Below are 22,903 nucleotides of genomic sequence, written 5' to 3' on the forward strand. Positions count from 1 at the left end.
AAAAGCCATTTCCATGCCCTTTTAAAGGAAAATGCAAGCTGCCTTTATTTTTAAAAAAGTGTCTATTCAGGAAATGTAAAGTATGTGGACATTAAGGAATCAGAGATTATGGTTAACAGCAGAGGTAATGGTGAAGGAATTAGACAAATTCCATTTCTGGCATTCTGATGGCTGAGAGCTGATGAGGTTAAAGGAGTTCAGTGGAGGATAAAGTCATTTGGGAGATGGGAGTCCCAAAGTAGAAGAATTAACAGATGGATAAATTAGAGTTAAAAAAAGAAAATAATCAAGTCCTCTTAAACATCAGGTCTATGAGTCCTTCCTCCCTGGAAGCCCCAAGATATCAAATACCTCACAAAAGGCAGGAAAACATGTTTTCTGTAATTATTCTGAGAAATGGTACAATGGCATGCTTTTTCTTTTCTCTTTCCCGTGGAGTTCCTTGAGTCAAACCTCCTTCGATATGTTATTGAGAAAGAATAAACATATACCTCTTTGGAAGAGGAAAAGGACAGCATTTGGGCAGAGGCTGACAGAAGATATGAAAGCCCTACCAGTGGAGGAAGAGATGTTCCTGATTCCTGGAGAATACAGAAAAATCAACTTCTGAGGTATGTATGACAATCAGGCAACCATGTAGTGCTAGATTTATAAAACAGATTAGCAAAATAAAGGAAAAGCACCATAAAGTTTTAAAAATGCTATGGCCACTTGCATGTAGTCAAATTTTGTTAGTATTTGCATGTCTGTGTTTCTTTTTAAGTGACATGAAAATCACACACACACGAATAGTGACTTCTGAATTCAAGAAAAATCTGTCCCACTTTCAACAACTTTCACACTAGTATTATTGGATTTCCAAAAGACAAAACTAACAAGAATATGAGTAAAACATCAACATTCTTAATAATATGGCCCAAACAAATCAGTTGCTTTTGTAATTGGCTCCTCTGTCTTTGGGTTTTTTTTAACGCACCAGGTATAAGTGAGAGGGAAAACTATAGGCCCTGCTCAAACTGAGTCTTGTATGTAGCCTGAATAGAGATTCTAAGGGTTCGAACCAGAAGTCTATCACAAAACAGATTCTTTCCTTTGTGGTTCTCAGAAATGCAGAGTGACACAATGCTAATGGAAGACCAAGGGGCCACCTTACATTTGCACGGGTCTTCTGTTTCAGGTAGGGTTTCCTTCCTCTTCTCCAAGGTGCTCCTATGGATTTTCTCTAGCCCAACTAGACCCAAATCATACTATTCACTAAAGATTGTCAGGAGTGGGACCATCTTGGTAACTAAATATATCCACCAATGTGATTGAAACAGATATAAAAAAAAAATATTTACCAAGATTACTGGTTCCTGGCAGTGAAGATAAACAGCTTTATGGAAAATAAATACAGAACTGTTAATTAACAGAAGAAAGTCCTACATAGATGCCAACAAAGATGGGAAGTGACAGACTCCAATTCAACCCAATACGTATAGTTATCTCCTAAATACTTAAGAAACTGAGAAAAACAAGATGCTTTCTTCATGTTCCCCTCTGTGTTATACATAGATATGCAGTGATGAAAAAAAACAAAAACAAAAACAAAAACACCAAGGAATAAGGATTCCAAAACAGAGCATCGAGATCAAGTTTATGTTCTTCTATCTCATTTGACTGGTTAATTCTATATATTTGCCCCTTGTATCTGACTGCTATATTTTATAATCATGATTATTATCATTATCACTACCACCAAGTGGAAAAAATAACTAACTGTTCTTATGTTTTTTAGGTGAAGGAAAGACATTGTGACCATAAACAGAGTTGGTCCCAACTGTCTGGAACCCCATGTGGCCACAGGTGACTCAGACACTTCCTCCCTTACTCTTAATACTTATTAATGATCCTTCCAGGCCTGGTTGACAGGACAGAAATCTTTGCACAGTCAGTCCAATTTCTATGATGTAGAGCACCATCCATAAATCTAGAAAACTGGATAAAGAATTAGACTATTCTAATGGCCATGGTGACCTCATGCAGCAGTGACTTAAGGCTGTTTGTGTACACACAACATGAGGTAAAAACATCAGGGTTATTTTTTGTGGAAGGTGTTGCAGAGGAGAAGGCAATGGCTTGAAAGTTAGAAGATCTGATTTTCAGTCCTATTTCTGTCACTAAGTAACTGTGACTTTGGTCAGGTCACTTACACATTTCAGACCTTAGTTTCCCTTATTAGTAAAAGCAGGTAAGTTAGTAATGTTATTTTCAGCTTTACCAGCTCAGGATTTTCATCCATGAAGAACAGAACTGGGAATCAAAGATCCTTTCAGATCCGAATTATCTTTTAAAAAAAGCAAATTCAAGGCTAAATACTGCACTAAATACTTCATGGATACAATGCAGTCTTTGCATTTCTGCCCCCCTAGGGCTCTGCACTTTGTCCAGAGCAACATCAGGGACCGTTTTAGTCCTTTTTCTTTAGGAGACAGAAGCATCTCTACCTGTAGGCCTTCCTCTGCTGACTGACACTCAGAATATCTCCTTTCCTTTTTCTTTCCCTGTAAAATTCAAATTTGTTTTATATTCTATTTCTTGCCTTGTTCTAACCTAACTTGAACACTGGCATGTACAAATGAAATCAAAGGGAGATGGGCTATTGTATATGCAAATAATAGGAAAAGGTATTCACCGAGAGAGGTAACTCTTTCAAGAAAACTTGTTTGAATGTCATTACCAGGCCTCACATGAAACAAAACAGGTCTGGTTCCCTTGGATTAGCCTCAAAGGCAATACTGTTTGTGAATAACAAAAAGAACCTTAGTTTATCTGCCTGTATTTGAAATAACCTCCATCTACTGGGAGTCCTGTGGTTTTCAGGACACAAACCCATTACTTGTATCTGAGATGGGATGTCCTATTAGAGAGTGGGACACTGATGCCCAGAGCATCACCAGAAGACAGGCTCACCTGCCACAGCCAGGGCAAGAATGCTGCTTGCTGGTTTTGCTTTGCCATCCTGTAGGGTTTCTAAAAGCAGGTAAGAATTAGTAAAAGGCAGCAGAAGTGGCACATTTGGGAAATGAGGGACACAGGTGTGGAGGAGAGACCGTGCATAGTGCACAATGGTGTTCACGATCAGAAGTCTGTCACCCATCCAGCCCTTGATGTCAAAGTTCAAAAAGAAGTTACTAGTTGGGATGTCATTAGATGGGTAGAATGAAGATGAATCCTTAGCACACTCTGTGAAGCCCCCAGAGGTAGGGAATCTTAAACTACATAGTAGAAAGGACTTAATCAGAATGCCTGGTTGGCTTAGTTGAGAATCTGACTCTTGATTTCGGCTCAGGTCATGATCCCAGGGTCACGGGATCAAGCCCCGCATTGGGCTCTGTGCTGAGCATGGATCCTGCTTAAGATTCCCATTCTCTCTGTCTCTCCCTCTCTCCTTCTCTCTCTCCCTCCCCTGCTTGTACATGCATTTACTCTCTAAGATTAAAAAAAAAATTTTTTTTAAAGGACTTAATGAGTCCTTACTTCTAATGCCAAAAAGGGCCAAAGTTCAAATAGTAGAAAGGTGAGGAGTCCCCACGTTCACTGCTATGGCAGAAATGGGGCTGGCACCCTCCCCGTGGGTCAGGTCTCCTCAGTATCTCAATATCGTCTGTAGAGGCAGCTTGGTCTTGTGGAAACTACTCTGACTTGAAATCACCAGCCTGGTTGTGTCTCCATGAAAAAAAAAAAAAACCCAAAAACCTCACTTCGCATTTCTCTGTCTCAAATTCATTATATCTAATGTCCTTTAAGTTCTAAATACTATGGTTCTGGGGGCAGATGGTCAGCATTCTCATCCGCATGAGTAGAATGATGGCCAGGTATCTCTTCCTCCCAGTTCTTACCACTGTGCTTTCCCATCCACAGCTTTCCGGGAACGGGGGTTCTCAGGGGGAGAGGTGTCCAGGCTATGCATGTAGAAGTCCACCCTGCGGATCAATGGGCTATTTTCTTAACATACTCATCCAGGGGCATCACGAAGACGTGAGGAGAGAAAGAGAGATATGGCACAGTATTTAAAAGTCACCCAGACTTGTGTCAAATGGCCAGTAAAATGTTTTTCCTAATCATTATAGGGCCTTTCTATCTCTGATAAGCAGCTTCCCACGCCATCCTGGTGCCTTCACCAGCGGCCTGCTGCTCCCACAGACACATGTGTGGCAGAAAAGACCTCCTTCACCTCAGCGCCCTTCCCGCAGCTTCCTCTCCTGGGCCGACTTTCTTTGCTCTGGAGGGCATAACCACTGTCCCTACCTTTATGATTCAGGTGGGTTCCTGACTTCAAATGCTCCTGTGCACTCACTACACTGGATGGTCCTCTTGCCTCATGATCCTGCCTTGCCTACCACCCTGTTATTTTGCTCCCAAATCACAATTAAATTCAAACCTTATTATTATTATTTTTTTTGGCTTAAAACAACAGAAATTTACGGTCTCAAAGTTTTGGAGGCTAGAAGTCCAAGATCAAGGGGTCCACAGGATTGATTCCTTGTGAGGGAGAATCTGTTCCATGCTTCGTGCTTAGCTTCTAGTGGTTTGCTGGCAATCTGTGGCATTCCTTGGCTTGTATACGTACCATCCCAACTCTGCCTTCATCTCCAAACAGAGTTCTCCCTGTATGCGTGTCTGTGTCCAAATTTTCCTCCTTTATAAGGAAACCAGTCATTGGGTTAGGATCCCAACTTACTCCTAAATGACCTTATCTCAAGTAATGGTGCCTACAATGACCCTACTTCCAAATAAGGTCACATTCCGAGGTACTCAGGGTTATGACTTCAACGTATGAATTTTCAAGGGGACATGATACAACCCGTTACACTGTGTAATGGAAGAAAAAGAAAGGAATCTCTTGATGAAAGGGTATGGGAAAATCTCTAAGATGCAAAGAAATCAACATTGCAAATGATAATGTGCTACACTTTATGTAAGAAAGGATGAAAAGAACATGTACATATGTGTGTGTGTTCATAAAAATATCGCACCAGAAACGTGTTTGCACCAGAAATCACTACCATGTGTGCTTCTGGGGAGATACTTGGGTTTCTAGAGGAGGAGAAGGGTGGGAAAGAGAATTTTTAATGCAAATCTTTTTTATTATCCTTGCATTTGGAACCATGAGAATATACTACTTATTCAGAAATTAGATTTAAGAATAATAAAAAGCAAATTGAATCAAGACTGCTAAACTACTCTCAAGAAGAATGATACCAATTTCTGAAACCCGCTATCATCGTAAGTATGGAGCCCTTTACACCCTTGCCTCCCCAGGATTGGGTTTTAGCAGGTTTGCTTTTTCCTAAATTTGCAGGCAAAAAAATGACATCTGATTGTTTAATTTGCTTACAATGATCTCCTCCAGGCACCACTTGCCTTCCTTAGATCAAGTATCATCTTAACATCTTTTGTGGCATTTTTTGCTCATTATAGGAACACATTCTATATCAAAGAAATTCACTTTTTGAATTTGCCATACATGTTGCAAATGTTTTTAATGTCAGTGAGTTCCTTTCACACATGGAAGATTTAAATGGATGTGTAAAATTTATGTGTGGCAGGTGCACTGTTGAGCTGCCAGAAAGACAGGAATGAACCTGGAAAAACGTGAATTATCAGTGGTTCTTAGGGATTACTCACATTCCCTGGAAAAAAATCTAGAAAGGACAGCAGCCCTCCTACCATTCTCAATTTTGGGTCCTGCACAAGATGGGGCACGTCTTTTTTGCAGAAGTCTCGACTGAAACTGTGTCTACAATGATAATCAACAGTGAGCACTTTTGTGGTGCTTATTCTGTAAATGACAACTGGAAAAGAATGGCATCTCCAGGAGGAGACCAACCCGCTGGGCTGGGACCGCCAGGAGGTGCATAAGACATTCTCAGGATGGAGCATTTCAAAGATGTTAAAGATCCTAGCTTTAAAAACTGCCAAGCTGTGTGTCCTTGGGCAACAGCTTACCTTCTCTGTTTCCTCACCTGAAGAATGGGGATATACTTACAGTACCTTCATCATAGAGTTAAGAAGAAGTATGTCATATATAGAAAGCACTTAGAACAGAACAAACTCTATTTACTTTTAAGTGGTCCCAGCTCCTAACAGACATTCCAGCTCTGACAGTATTTTAGACCCTTGCCTAAGCTGCCTAAGGGGAGTCAAATTTATGTCTGGGTTTATGTCTGATTATGACAACTGAGTATTCTAGGATTCATCAGAGATGAGGCTCCAGTGGGCTACAGTGTGACATGAAAAGCAGTCTCCTCAAGGTCCTGTGTGTGCTCTGCGATAACCTGCCTCCTAACCGATATGGGATGCTCCAACAGGCTCTCCACATCATGGGGCTTGTTCAGAAATGGGAATTGGGAGTCTGGCCACTTCCTTTCAGCTCTGTGGAAACAATTAATCCCTGTATTAAGGCATACATAAGCTGGCTGATAGACCAGGGTCCCCAAAGGATGCTGGCCTGGAAGAAAAGATGGGGCTGTACAAAAGAAAAGCATCATGAGTGTAAAAAGGTCCCAGTGGACCCTGAGCAGAGGGCAGTGGGTGCGGATGGAGTGTGAGGTTGTGGCTGGTCTCCGCAAACCAACCTCCTTGTTTCCCTCCCCCTGGAGGCTTGCATGCACAGGGAAAGTGAGGTGTGAGGCAAGGAGGGAATGGATTCAAATAGTGATATGAACTGGAAAGAAAACAAATACATAAAATAATATGATAGAGGGAAAGAGAGTGGGGTGTGAGGCCACATAAGCAGACATCAAGCTGTCTTTAGATCTCTTCTCCTGGATGCTTAGTCTCCAAGGGAGCTCATCCTGTCCTGGCGATTTAAATGGCATCTATGTAGTGACGGCTCCTGTATTTCTATCTCCAGCTCTTCTTCTCTCCTGATCTCCAGACTTGCATATTGAAATACCTGGTGTCTGTGTTAGATACCTGGTAGATACAGGGATGCTTGGGAGGCTCAGTCGGTTAAGCCTTCGACTTCAGCTCAGGTCATGATCTCAGGGTTGGTGGGTTCGAGCCCTGCATTGGGCTCTGTGCTGACAGCTCAGAGCCTGGAGCCTGCTTCGGATTCTGTGTCTCCCTCTCTCTGCCTCTCCCCTGCACATGTTCTCTCTCTCTCAAAAAACAAAAAACAAAAAACAAAAAAAACAAACCCAAAACATGAAAAATTTTTTTTAAAAGATACCTAGTAGATATAATAGGCTTCTCAAATTTAACATTGGCAAATTCAAATTCTGAGTTCCCAGCCCCTCAGGATCTCTTCTCCTGTCTTTTCCATTTTGGTTCATGCTGTGAAAACTGACCTAATTGCATCCTTGATTCTTCTCTTTCTCTCACACATATGGTAAACATGTAATTTACTATCCAAACTATCACTTTCGAGAGTAAAATGGGGAGTTATTAACAATTAGGCTGGTACAACAGGTATAAACTAGGATATATTCTTTATACTCTATATTTAATCCATAGGATTTAAAAATATGATCCTAATCAGATTCCTTCTGAATTCTTGTTCACTCTGGTCCAAATCCATCACTTGTCATCTGACTACTGCACTAGCCTCTGAGTGGGTTTCTGTCTGTTTTCATGTGTATTGCTTGTTGACAGCATTACAATGCAAGCTATGTGAAGGCAGAGCCCTTGTCTATAATGTGGAAAACAACTTTTGTTACATATAGCACAGAAACTTCTAGAAGCCTAGAAAGGGAAGTGTTAAAGAGTTTCTGCCTCTGGAGAGAGCTGGAGGAAGGGAGGTTGATAAAGGGAGTTTGAGGTGGGAAGAAATTTACTTTTAAATATACACCCTTTTGTTTGTTTGTTTGTTTGTTTTCTGTGTGCATACCCTATTACTATAAATTAAAAACCACTGCTACCTGGGGAATCACTCTCCAAGAAAGCCAGACTCTTTGTCTATAGTCTATTTTTATGCTTTCCTTTTCCCATAACTCTGGAGAAAAGATGGAAAAAAGATCCCATTTCATTTCAAACTGTGTCAGTTGAGCTAAAAACCCACATCTAGATTTAACTCTTTGTGAATTACATAAGAATGGAGATATTTATTTATTTATTTAGGGTGCTTGCGTGGCTTAGTTGGTTGAGTGTCCAATTCTTGATTTCGGCTCAAGTTATGATCCCAGGGGCATGGGATTGAGCCCACATTGGGCTCTGCATTGCGCATGGATCCTCCTTGAGATTCTCCCCCCACCCCCCTCTTTTCCTTTGCCCCTCCCCCCTACTCCTATGCCTGTGCTGTCTGTCTAAAAAAAAACAAAAAAAGAATTGAGCTATTTACATGGGGGGGGGGGTTACTATTTTCTAAGAACTACCTTATCTATTAAAGGTGATCTAGTTAACAACTGTCTAATGTGTCACACGTATTTTCTCACTCAATAGCCCTTGGATACAGCTGAAGAGGAGATCAGTCTCACTTTACACATGAGGAAGTATAGGCATAGAAAGGCAAAGTACCTAACCTGTGTAAAGTCACACAACTAAGAATCACCCACCAGGGTACAGATTTGAATCCAGACCTAACTCCAAATCTGGTGTCTGTAACGATTACGTGGCACTAGATTTATTTTGGTGTAATTGCTTTAGGAGATGCAGCACACCAGCCAAATCTCTCCCTTCACTTTTAGTTACACCTTTATTCTCCATGTCACCACCTAAAACACCCTGGTGTGAGGCTACTAATCTAGAGAATATCTAGCAAATCTTACTCCATGGGAAATGACACTGAAGTGATCTTCTCCAGGTACAGTAAGACACGCCGGCCAGTGATCATGTAAGATGATGGAGACTGCTCTTCAGTTGTGATCTGCACAAAGCCAAGTGGAACCTGATGTGCTCACCTGCCTAATTCAAGTTCGGTCTCTCTTGCCTGAATGGTTGAATACTTCACCAATGCAACATTAAGACCTTTGATATTCCATTTTCGTCTGTGAGCCTACAACTAACCTGAGAGTCAATCTTTCTGAAGGGCCGGTACTGCTTTAATAAAAATAAATGACTTATGTTAACCTGAGGCTTATTATAGCTATAGCTTGCATAGCTGAAGCTTTCTATTGAGTGGAATGGGGCACTGTCCATCAAAGGAGAAATCTTTTTCTAAAGGAAATTATATGTTCTTATTCCATCCATCAAAGGACCAAAGTATAGTGCCTATTTTGATCAGGAAACAGTGCTAACTTTTAACATGATCCCAATTCATGGAGTGACCCTGAGGGGAATAGTTTACAATTTAAGGAAAGTTAATCAAATTGGAGCAGAGTAGAAGCTTGAACCCTATGAACCACTTAACACACCATCCAATTCCAATTAGCTTCTCACCTAAATCACAGAGTATGCATATGCCTGAAGACGTGCAAACTACATTTACCTGCACAAAGCGGATTAGTGATTGAAATAATTGATCAACTAATAGATTCAAGCTTAAAATTTCATGGTTGACTGAATTGCCTAATGATGGCTTGGACTATCCATAGACTCAAAAACATAGGGTTACCATTTTCATTCATCATTATCAAATTAGCTAGATATCTTAGCAATAACTGATTTATATATGTGTAGTTTCTTAATATGTAAACTTTAGTAACCAGTGAAACTGAATATATTAGTTCTATGTCTATTTTCATTGCCTGTGTCTGACTGGTAGCACATGTCCACTTAAATTCCAGAATATTCAATGAAAGTGGTAGAGTTGGATTTATAAGTAGTCATCAAGAAATCTATATGATAGTAATAATGGATACCATTTATTGAGAGCTTAAAAAGTCATTAGCCTCATGTTCAGAGGCTTTAAAAAATATACATTAGCCCATAACCATAAGAGGAAGATATATTCTCATTTAGTTTAGAAAACCAAAGCATGAAAAGATTAAGTAACTTGCTCATGTTTGGTAAGTGGTGGAAGTGGACTGCTATATAGCCACTAAAAATCATGTTTTAAAGATTATTTCATGACAGGGGAAATGCTCACCAGTTAATTAAAAAATAGAATACAAAGCTTACATGTATATTTGTGTGTCATGCATAGACACATATATAATCAGAATTTACCAAATATATATTTAGGTGGTTACAAAACCTGAAAGGTAATGTCGTCAACTGTTAACAATTCCATGGGGTAATGGGTGATTTGTCTTCCCTTTTAGTAATTTTTTTGAATGCCAAAATTTATTAGATTGAGCATGTATCAAATTGAGAAGCAGAAAACATGCAGTAATAATGTTTTTAAGAAATTGTTCCAGAAGCTGTCGAATATTTAAACAAACCAATTGCCATAAAATAGAAGAAGTCAAAGAGTTGTCCTTTTAAACGATAACCCAGACCTTACTGGCATGCAGAAATTTTCTACTGTAACTTGAAGAATCAGCTAATTGCAGGGGCACCTAGGTGACTCAGTCGGTTAAGTGTCAGACTCTTTATTCTGCTCAGGTCACGATCTCATGATTCACATGAGGCTCTGCACTGTCAGCACGGAGCCTGCTTGGGATTCTCTCTCCCTCTTTCTCTGTCCCTCCCCTGCTCATGCTCACTCTCTCCCTCTCAAAATAAATAAATTGACATTAAAAATATATTTAAAAAAATCCGCTAATTCCAGTGCTATTTAAAAGGCTCATGAGTTGGGCTGTCCCATGGTACTTTCCATGATGATGGGAATGTCTACCAAATGGCAGTGCACATATAGGACATTCGAAATGTAGCCAGTGTAACTGAGAAATATAATTTTAAATTTCATTGTATTACAATTAATTTAAATTTAAATAGTCACACATGGTTAGTGGTTACTGTGTTGGATATTGCAGCTCTAGACTACCAAAAAAGGAGAAGAATTTGCAAATTTCTCAAAAAAGGCCATATAACTATTACCTGAAAATGATATAAATGTAAACTATGGATGAATTTCACATATGAATATTAGGGTAAAAACAAATAAAATACAAATACAATCTAGCATATGTTACAATAGTATCTATTGAAGATTCAGGATGGTTTGATATTGAGAAATCCATTAATGTAATACAATCCTACTAACACATCAAGAGAGAAAACTCAGACCATAGCTGTTGAAAAGGCATTTGTCAAAATTAAACATCTTGATTAAAATGATAAAATCCTCATTAAAGGTCATTAAGACTATTATGTGTGAAAATATATAGAGAACTCTTAGAACATGCTGCAGATAATACTATATAATATTACCATTATTATTAAGGTAATAATAAGGCATGTTATAGTCATTAAAAATGATTTGTGTATGAAAAATGATATTTCATTTATAACAGCAACACAATTATTAATTACCTAGGACTAAACATAAGAAAAATGTGCAAGATTAGATAATAATATTTAAAAATGCTAGTAGGAGACAAAAAAGAATCACTGAATAAAGGGCAAACATATACAATACTTAGGAAGATTCAACACATAAGGTTAGAAATTATTCTGTAAATTTAAAAAATATAAAAGGGAATTTAAATTCATATAAAAATAGACATAAAAAGTGAAGGTAGAGAAATAAAGGAAGATTATGAGACAATATTATAGTGCTAAAGTACTCAAAATACTACGGTAATGGAGTATGAATAGATAGATTATGGTACAGTTTAGAGGGCACAGAAATAGAACCAAATACATAGGAGTATTTAATATATGCTGAATGGGGATACTGAATGTGAGGGGGAGGAAGATTAATTATTGAATAAATACCAGTCATAAAATCTATCAGGTAGGCCATCTGGAATGAAACAATGTTGGCTCTCTACTTCTTTATGCTGAGAAAAGTTCTCTGTAGATTAAAGACTTAATCATAAAAGTGAAATAAAAAGTAGTGGATGGAAATGAGAGAATGTTTTTCTACAGTCTTGGGCTGCAGAAGATCCATTACACAAAACTCAGGAGTTACATAAAAAGGTAAGTGCAGTTATGTAAAACCCACAAATTCCTTCATGGCAAAGAGCGCCACAGATAAATCAAAGGCAATGACAAATTGGGAGGATAAAACTGTCAGTTTTATGTTGGTTAAGGCTTATGACTAACAGTCTTCTCATCAATTCCTTTGACTTACACAGATCAGTAAGAAAATGACCGACAACTTAACTGAAAAGTGGTCAAATAACATAAGCAGGTACTCCAGAGAAAAAAATTTCACTTTTTTCTATGTTGCTTGAAAAGATATCCAACATTATTTGTGATAAGAAAAATGTGATACCATTTTTAACTAATCAAATTGCATACAACAAAAAGGCCTAACATTTTTTTGCCAAGGATATGGGAAAACAGTATTATTAGTACATTATTGTATACGTTAGTGTAAAGAGTACTATACTAATGTTTGTATTAGTATAAACAGTATTAGTTTATCATTGGTTAATATAAAAATTCATTCAACCTTTTTGGCAGACTTTGGGCAATATCTATCATAGTTTAATTTACATATACCATTGTCCTAGCTGTTACATTTCCAAAATTTACCTTAGAGGTATACTCACAAATGTGCTTAATGTCACACAGACATTTTTTTTTTAACAGAGCTGGTTTAATAGATGTGAAATATGCAGAAAATGAAATGTTATACAGTCATTAAAAATGAGAAGGCAGCTTGAAGCGAGTGTGTAGATGAATAATTTCCAAGAAGTAAGAAATAAGGATCTAGAGTTAAGTGTGCTATCATTTGTTTAAAAATGTGTGTGTGTTTGTAAGCACATGAAATGTCCCTGGAAGAGAAGATATTCCAGGAAGATGGCTGGATAACTGAGGGACAGATATGGGAAGGCAAACACTTTTAACTTCATACTATTTTATACCTTTTGCATTTACACTATGTATATCTTATCTGATCCAAAATTAATTGCTTTTTTAAAAAAAATTTTTTAATGTTTATTTATTTTTGAGACAGGGAGAGACACAGCATGAACAGGGGAGGGTCAGAGAGAGGGAGACACAGAATCTGAAGCAGGCTCCAGGCTCTGAGCTGTCAGCACAGAGCCTGACGCAGGGCTCAAACTCACGGACCACGAGATCACGACCTGAGCCGAAGTCGGCCACTTAGCCGACTGAGCCACCCAGGCGCCCCTAATTGCTTTTTAAAATAGCTTTTATTTTTTATCTTCTTTTTTTTTCTTCCATTCACCAGTAGGAAATCCTGGCTTTTCTCACACAATGTTGCCACTGTTAGCACAATCTCAGCTCATTCCCTTCACCCTTTATTATGTGCCTAAGTAAATAATCATCAAAAAAATGACCAATAGGAATGTGGGACAAAACACCTCAACATTACAGAATAACACTAGTAAATATCAAAACATGTGTATTTGGGAACGATCTGGAAAACTATATGGCAAATGGTAACAGTGTTTATGTTGAGGGTGGGGATAATAGGTGATTTTGTTTTTGTCTTGGTATTTTCTGTGATTTTCAAAGTTTATATAATAATATGTATTACTTTTATAGTAATTTTTAATTAAACAATTTTTTGGTACTCACCTGGTTCCTGTCCCTGGCATTTGCATATCGAAACCTCTGGATATAATAAAAGACCAGCCATGCGAGGGATATGATCATCAGGACAATGAAGGAGATGGAGACAAACACAACCGAAGTGCGGCTCACGTATTTCTGCAAGTTCCGGGTTCCAATGGTGATGTACATTGTCACGGTGATGTTCCTTTCCAGAAGGCTTACTATCTCCTTCCCTTTTGGTTCAGGAATCATTATTGCCACGATGTCTTCAACGCCTGTTGTGACGGAGGCAAGAGAGGAACAATAAGGATAAGGGGATAAGAGAGAGGGGGGAAATCATAGTGAAATGTCTAGTCAAAGTAACATGTAGCCAAATAACGACCCTACTTTTGATAATTCTATGCCAGATCTAATAGCTGGAAACAGAGTCAAATTCTCAACCTCCTTCAGTTACCTTGGGATGCTGCTGTCTTATATAGGAGAAAAGAACCTAAATTGAACTCATGATCATGCTACTCTCTAGCTCTCTAAGGTTCTGACCCTGGTCTGATAAAAGTGGACCCCTTCCCACCTAGCCCAGTTCATGGTTCTCTGTTGCATCTCACAGACACTGAGGAGGGGGAGAGGACCTGCTACTCCATAGCAAAGGGGTAAAATGCCCAGTTCTATGCTACCTGTCTGGCACATTCTCTTTCCCCCTCATGGCACCAGGAATACTCAATTCTCTATCATTTCTAAGGCAATTTTCTCCTATGCTGAGTACCCAAAGTAACTCCAAATGGGTTTCTTTCAAGTTCTAATGATTTATAAACATAAAATCATGGTCTCAGAACTATTTTCTGCTTATTTTATCTAATTCAATGTAAACAGCTTGCATTTTCTCATACCAAGCAAAGGGATGATGGAGGCTGTACAGATAATTTCAAAATTGTTTTACCTCAACTGTCAAATACTCCTCTACCACAATATCCATTATTGGACAGTTTGAAGCAAAAGTGGCAATTTTGGGGGGCTGAGTTACCTGGGTCACTGTCCCTATTCTTTATGATACTGTGAGAGGCACAGCCTCTTGGTGAGAAGTTCTGGGGACTCTACAGGGAGTCTCTAGTACGGATATGATTTCAGCTCCAAAATGACCAGCTCAACATGTCACTGTGGCTGATACTTGAACTAGACTATTAATTTCAATTTCACAAGGATAGGTTCTCAGGTATCACCCCAATTCATGCTCATAAAGTTCTTCAAGAGCCCCACTTCTATATGGACATAGCCCATTCCTGGGGTCACTACAAATTAAAAGGTGCAAATTTGCAATTAGGATGTTGTAGATCCGGGGCAAAATTAAACACTGCTATAGCTGCTTAAAGCTGACCTTGTTCATGTGCAGAGGTCAGTCAGCTACCGGAACTACCAGATTACATTTGCTCAGAGTGTTACAAGCTCTTAGAGGCTACTTAGGGCTTTCACTTGACCTTGATCTCTATGCAAGTTTTCAATCCTAAATTCCTTGATGGCATTTCACTGAATAAGTACTTTAAAAGCTAACTATATACAAAGGTATTTGTATGTGCTACATCAATTATATATTTTTAAAAATCCCTAAAACCTTTGTATTGGCCCAATGGTACAAATCATAAAGCCCCAATGTTTAGATTTGGTTGTTATTTCTGAGAATTACTGAAGCCAATGGCTTGAATTTCAGCTTTTCAGAGTATTACTGACAATTCTGATGCTCCTCTTTTCATGTTTACTTTGGCTAATGGCTGCCTGTGGTCTGAGGTTTTGGGAGGGATTAAGGCTGCTGATGGGTTTTGTCTCTACGGAAATATGATCTTCTGCATATACTGGACTAATCTGACCTGGTGAGGCTCATTCCAGTGCTGTAGCTATTTTACAGGTATTTAAGTAGTGGTAGAATTATAATTTTTTCACTTAATTTACTTCCATACTTCCATCTTTAAAGCATGTCTATTCAGGACTCTAGGATTCGATTTTTGAGGATGGGATCTTGGGGTTATTTATGGGACTTTGTATGCTCAGACTTGCACAAATTCTACATTTTTATTCCTATTTCAGTCTTTTTAATTATCTATTTTTATTGAAGTATAGTTAATATCTAATACTGTATTAATTTCAGACGTACAACATAGTGATCCAACAATTCAATTATGCTATGCCCAGCATGATAGGTTTTACATTTTTTAGCAGTCAAATTTTATTAATATATTCCTTTATGGCCTTCACTTTTAATTCTCTGCTTGGAAAGTGCTTCCTCACTCAAGATGAAAGAAATACTCATTGAAAATGGCTTCTCAAAAGATGATTTTTTTTACATTCAAATCTTAAACAACCTGAATGTGATTTAGTAACAATATTTACTCAGCTCTTATAATGTGACAGGCAGAGAAGAGACAGGATGCAGTTTATTTTTCCCTTAAATTCTCAGATCTGTTCGGATCTACTTTTGGACTTTTTAGTAAGGCTGACCTATCCTTTGCTGAACCTGCAGCAGGCTGCTTTAGTTGTGTAGTTTTTAACATATTTATTGTCTGGTGGCCTAACTCTGTCTTCGCTAATTCTCCTCCATACAACTTTCCTATTATATACTTATACTTAAAAGACCATAGAGCCTAAGAATGAAGAGTCAAACCCCAGCTAAGCATTTTAAAAACAGGCAACCAAATTTTAGATATCCACAGAGTTTTAAATTACATCATCATCCATTTTTAAGGACCTAAGAGAACATTTTTCTCTTCCTGTAGGGCAAAGTATAATTAACCATTTTAAAGCATTTATTTTAAACATAAGTGCTTAGTTAACACTGCCTGTGTTGTTTGTATCACTGGTGTACCTTCACGACAGAGGATAACCACTTGGAAAGAGAAACAGTGAAAAGGGCAGTGAGGCAGTTCTATTTATTTAGCCTCAACTTTATTCATTTTTCTAGGGCTAATGATGGTAAAAAAAAAAAAAAAAAGGGATTCTTGGATGTTTCTCTATGTGCTTTAGGCTATGGGTTATTGTGCATGGTAAAAAGGGTATGCATTTATCCTACAATAGAAACAGTCATTAAGAATTTAGGTACGGGGCGCCTGGGTGGCTCAGTCGGTTAAGCATCCGACTTCGGCTCAGGTCATGATCTCACGGTCTGTGAGTTCAAGCCCCGCGTCGGGCTCTGTGCTGACCACTCAGAGCCTGGAGCCTGTTTCAGATTCTGTGTCTCCCTCTCTCTCTGCCCCTCCCCTGTTCATGCTCTGTCTCTCTCTGTCTCGAAAATAAATAATAAAAAACGTTAAAAAAATTAAAAAAAAAAGAATTTAGGTACTTAGGGTATCTAAAAACAGTACAATAAAGTGGATCCGGATGAATTATCTCATCAGTCTTAGCAATGCACAAAATCGAGGGCAAAAACTACTACAGGGTCTCATATGTTCAAATGAGACATATGTACCAATGTGAGTAATCAGATAACTCCCTGACCTTTGCTTCATTGTGAAATGTGCAGCTGTACTGTCAGGGAGGAGCCAGCAGACTCTCCCCAGGTATACAGCAGTGTAATTGCTTCCAAGGTGTGTGTGAGGGAGGGAGAGAAGAAGAGGTGAGAATATGCTGAAAGCCGAGTGATCTCGCAGTTACATGTAGCCCTAAGTATCTAATGTAGGACACATGGGAGACTCAGAGACTCAGAGACTCAGGGAAGAGAAATCAACAAGTAGCATATTTCGTGGGGGTAAAATCTACAAAGAGACCCTGCTATTTGGGTGCTTCCATGTTTACTGTAACACCTAATCATTCTGAGTGCGGCTTTTTGTGAAATTATGTCAGCGGACCATTTATTTCCCTCCCAAAGGCATTGTACACTACTGAGTGACCGCTGTTATATAATTATTGTGTATTCTGGAAAGGCTCTTCAGCCCTGTGAGACAATGTGTGAGAGGCACACATATGACCTGGCGGCCAGACAAATACAGAGCACTCTGTATTTTTAGTGCTTCCCTTCCCAGGGGAGTGCTCAATTGCCATTATCTCATTTGGTATATGCAGATAGTAAGGGATCAGAGCAAAAGTTCAGAAAGCTAAAAGATATTTAATAACCAGAAAGTCCGTTACTTGTAAATTCAAAATCAGGTTATTAAAACACTGCATTAAGAGAATGTCTAGAACACCAGCAGAGTGCTAGGTATTTTATAGGGCTGGCCGACCTGTTCCTCCCTGTGCATCTTGTAGAGAGATAACATCCCTCCTAGGTTCCTGTGATCAAAAATCCTTTTTCAATTCTCTGTGTCCTCTATGGAGGGCCTTTTGGAATTTAGGCAATAATAAGAAAAGGCTACAGTGCTCCATTTGTGAGAATTTCTATTTATATACTTAATATTTACTTTTTTTTTTTTTACAATCAGCTCCTGATGATCATTTATTCTTGTGACATAAGGTATATAAACTGATCTTAAAAACTGCAAAGTATTTACATAAATTTAAAGTATTACCACTTAATTAAAAATATTTTTGGGGCGCCTGGGTGGCTCAGTCTGTTGGGTGTCTGACTTCGGCTCAGGTCATGATCTCACGGGTTCATGAGTTCAAGCCCTGTGTCGGGGTCCGTGCTGACAGCTCAGAGCCTGAAGCCTGCTTCAGATTCTGTCTCCCTCTCTCTCTGCCCCTACCCAAATCACGCTCTCTCTCTCTCTCTCTCAAAAATAAATAAAACATTAAAAAATTTTTAATAAAATTTAAAAAAATTTAATAAACACAGATGTAAAAGTCCTAAATAAAGCACTCACAAATAGAACTCAACAATACAGTAAAAGAATCTGCATGATCAAGTGGGATTTATTTAAGGAATATGAGGGTGATTTAACATTAGAAAATATATTTATGCTTTTTAATACATTAACAAATTAACAAAGCATATGACCATCTTGTGCAGCTAGCTGTCCTTCAGTATCTGCTCTCTTTCTTGCCCACAATATTAGTGTTTTAGGTAGGCACAAGCTGACCTGTGGAAAATGCTAATTCCTAGCCTCCCTTGCAGCTAAATGTGGCTATGTGATTAGTATTTGGCCACTGAGATATGAATGAAGATGATGTTTGCCACTCTAGGGTCTTATCCACAAAGGATGGAGTATGTGCTCCCCAGACTGCCTGCCCTTTTCCCTGACTTCAGTTAGAGACATGTGGAGCAGCCAGCTTCTTAGAGAAGGAAGCCCATGTTGAGGATGGCACCCATTCCTGATTCTTATTAAGAACAGTATAAGGGAATCTCCTTAATGTGATAAAGCTCTTCCAGAAGTAGCACACTGAATGGAGGAAACAACACTAGAAGTTCTCCAACTCAAACCATGAGTAAGACCAGGAGGAGCCAACATTTAAAGTAGGAGTGATATCTGGCACAAAGAGACAGAAACTAGAGTGTAAATCTTGGAAAGGAAGAGTGCAAGCTGTCATTATTTGAGAAAATCACATGACCACCTAGAAAAGCCAAGATAATTTAACTTTTAAAATTAGCAGAACATTCAAGTGAGGTGCCTGGGTGGCTCAGTTGGGTAAGCGTCCGACTTCGGCTCAGATCATGATCTCGCAGTTCACGAGGTTGAGCCCCACACCATTCTCTGTGCTGACAGCTTGGAGCCTGGAGCCCACCTGGGATTCTGTGTCTCCCTCTCTCTCTGCCCCTCCCCTGCTCACACTCTGTATCCTTCTCTCTCAAAAATAAATAAAAAACATAATTTTTTTAATTAGAAGAACATTCAGTAAATACAAGATTCAAGATTCACATTGAAAATGAAGAACTTTCTGTACACCAGTAATATCTAACCAGAAAATGTAATGGAAAAAATGATCTATACATAACAGCAACAGATGTCATAAAATATCTAAGCATACGCCTAATAAACACTAGCCCCATATGAGGAAAACTGCACAGGCACACCAGGGTGGCTCAGTCGGTTGTGTCTGAATCTTGATTTCGGCTCAGCTCATGATCGCACAGTTTGTGAAATTGAGCCCCTTGGGATTCTCTCTTTCTCCCTCTTTGCCACCCCCCATCCCAGCTGCCGCCCCACTCGTGCTCTCGTGTGTGTGTGAGTTCTCTCTCAAAAATAAACATTAAAAGAAAACTGTACAATAAAGTTTCTCTGAGAGACAGAAAAATTTCTGAAGTAGATTTCAACTTAACCCAAGAGTTATTTAATATTATATAGTTTCCAAACACATGTGATTTTTAAAGTTATCCATTTGTGGGGCGCCTGGGTGGCTCAGTCAGTTAAAGCGTCTGACTTCGGCTCAGGTCATGATCTTGTGGTTCATGAGTTCAAGCCCTGTATCGGGCTCTGTGCTGACAGCTCAGAGCCTGGAGCCTGTTTCAGATTCTGTGTCTCCCTCTCTCTCTCTGACCCTCCCCCATTCATGTTCTGTCTCTCTCTGTCTCAAAAATAAATAAACGTTAAAAAAATTTAAAAAAATTATCCATTTGTAATTATTACTATTTTATTGTTTCATTATGGCCAAGGAACACAGGTTCTTGATATTATTCCTTAATCATCTAATACATTTTAATGGGATAAATGTTCCATTTGTGTTCAGAAACACTGTATTCAAAACGATTCTTTGTTTGGTATACATATCTCATTGATTAAGCTTATTAATTACATTCAGATTTTCCGTATCTCTTAGTTTTGTCTACACAATTGCTTGAAAGGTACGTGTTAAAATGTCTTATACAACTGTTGCTCTGTTTTCTCTCTGAAGTCTTATTAGTTGCTGCTCATTATTTTGAGTTTCTATGGTGAACTGCGTATGCATTCATGATGGTTATATCATGATATATATTGTTTGCTGGGGACAGGTCTGAGGTCAAGATTCTTGGTCTTTGTCAGTGATCTGTTCTTCCTTTTTGTAACCTTTTGAAGTTAACCTTTTTTTTAATGTTTATTTATTTCGGAGAGAGAGAGACAGAGACAGAGTGTGAGCTGGGGAGGGGCAGACAGACAGGGAGACACAGAGTCCCAAGCGGGCTCCGGGCTCCAGGCTGTCAGCAGAAAGCGAGATCTGACTGAGCCACCCAGGGGCCCCAATAACCTTTTGAAGTTACACGTGAGAAGAGACTTTGATGTTTTTAAATACTACATCAATGAGTATTCATCACGTATTTTGGTAGCACACTAGTGCCCCTTTATCCATGGTTTCGGTTACGGGCAGTTAACTGCAGTCCAGAAGCACGTGATCATCCTCCTGACTTATCATCAGAAGGTCCACAGTCGCCCAACACTATGTCACAGTGCCCACGTCATTCACTTCATTCCGTCTCACTGTGTAGGCATTTTACCATCTCACAGGATCACGAGAGGAAGGGTGAGTGCAGTACGATAAGGTATTTTGAGAGAGAGAGACCACATTCACATAACTTTTATTACAGCATATTGTTATAATTCTTCTATTTTTATTAGTTACTATTATTACTCTCTTATTCTGCCCGACTTATAAATTAAGCTTTCTATAGGTATGTATAGGAAAAAACAGCATATACAGGGTTTGGTACTATCTGTGATATCCCCTGGGGGTCCTGGAACATTCCCCTTCAGATAAGGGAGAACTACTGTCCATGAACACTTTCAATCTGGGTTATTTCATTACTTTCTTTATTTCTAAAAGTATGTATCTTCATACTTTATTCAAATATTTCCTCCTATATTGTTTTCTCTCCTGTGATTCCTATTATCCTGTTGGTGGTATTTATTCTATTCACTCTATTTTTATACTTTCTTCCTCTCGTTATTTTTTTTTTAACGTTTATTTTTTTGAGACAGAGAGAGAGACAGAGCATGAACGGGGGAGGGGCAGAGAGAGAGGGAGACACAGAATCAGAAGCAGGCTCCAGGCTCTGAGCCATCAGCCCAGAGCCCGACGCGGGGCTCGAACTCACGGACCGTGAGGTCGTGACCTGAGCTGAAGTCGGACGCTTAACCGACTGAGCCACCCAGGCACCCCATCCTCTCGTTATTTTGAAATAATTACAGACTACTAGTGGCAAAAGTAGTACACAGAGGTCCCATGCACACATCTCCCAACTTCCCCCAAAGGTGGTCTCTGGCATATTACAGTGCATTATCAAAACATGAAATTGACCAGCACATTGTAATTAACCAGATTACAGGATTTAGGCTTCACCAGTTTTGGCATGTGCACATTTTTAAAATGTCTTTGTGTAAAACTCCATGACATTTTATCATACACATGGAGTCATTTTATCACTACCACAATTAAAATACTGAAATACTCCAACACCAAAAAGGAATCCCTTGCCCTTCTTCCCTACCCTTGTCTCTGATGTCCACTTACCTATTCTCCATCTCTAGAATTTTATCATCTCTTGAATGTTATATAAATGGAATCTTACAGGGGAGCCTGGGTGGCTCAGTCGGTTAAGTGACTGATTCTTGATTTCAGCTCAGGTCATGATCTCTCAGTTTGTGGGACTGAGCCCCACGTCAGGCTCTGCACTGACAGTGTGGAACCTGCTTGGGATTCTCTCTCTCTGCCCCTCCCCTGCTCACACTCTCTAATAAATAAATAAACAAAACAAAACCTTGTAAGTGGAATCTTACAGTATATAACACTTTGATATTAGCTTTTTTTAAAAAATCAGCATAATGCCCAGACTGTTGCATATATCAGTAATTCATTTTTTTTTTAACCTAATGAATGGTATTCTATGGTATGGAATATTTAACCACAGTTGAACTATTCACCCATTGTTGAATATATGGGTTACTTCCAGTTTTTGGCTACTAAGAATAAAGCTACTGTAACCATTAGTGTACGAGTGTTTGTGCAAACGTAAGTTTTCATTTCTCTGGGACGAACGCCAAAGACTGCATTGTTAGGCCGTATGGTAGCTACGTTTGGTTTTTAAAAGAAACTGCCAAATTTGTTTTCCAGGGGGGCTGTATCATTTTACCATTCTCACTGGCAAATGTGTGAGCGATCCAGTTTCTCAGCATGCTTGCCAGCATGTGGAATTACCACTATATTTTAGCCCTTCTGATAGGTATATAGCAGTATTTCATTGTGTCTTTTATAATTTCTCTTCATCTATTCTGGCTGACTTGTGGAAGTTTCTCAAGCTGATCTTCCAGCTCATGAATTTGTTTTTAGTTGTATCCATTCTGTATTTTTATCTCACTTATTTGTGTTCTGTATTTAAATTATTGCATTTTTCATACTAAATCTTTTTTTTTTCTTTTTAAAAGAAAACAACTTTGGTTCCTTTTTTAAATTTAAGCTACTTTATTTATTTTGAGAGACAGAGAGCATAAGCAGGGGAGGGGCAGAGAGAAAGAATCCTAAGTAGGCTCCACACTGTCAGCATGGAGCCCGATATGGGGCTCAAACCCACACACCATGAGATCAT

At 38.9% G+C, this 22,903-nt stretch overlaps 1 protein-coding gene across 2 annotated transcripts in view; it reads right to left on the reverse strand.

Annotated features, from left to right (window-relative positions):
- Nucleotides 1–22,903, reverse strand: part of RNF150 (ring finger protein 150) — a 293,201-nt gene that overhangs the window by 126,506 nt on the left and 143,792 nt on the right. For both annotated transcript variants that reach the window (XM_060654117.3, XM_060654116.3), the window contains exon 2: nt 13,519–13,769. In XM_060654117.3, coding sequence (XP_060510100.1) covers nt 13,519–13,769 — 251 coding nt within the window. The remainder of the gene's footprint in view (nt 1–13,518; nt 13,770–22,903) is intronic.

This window comes from Panthera onca, chromosome B1, assembly GCF_046562875.1.
Source record: "Panthera onca isolate mPanOnc1 chromosome B1, mPanOnc1 haplotype 2, whole genome shotgun sequence".
NCBI lineage: Eukaryota > Metazoa > Chordata > Mammalia > Carnivora > Felidae > Panthera > Panthera onca.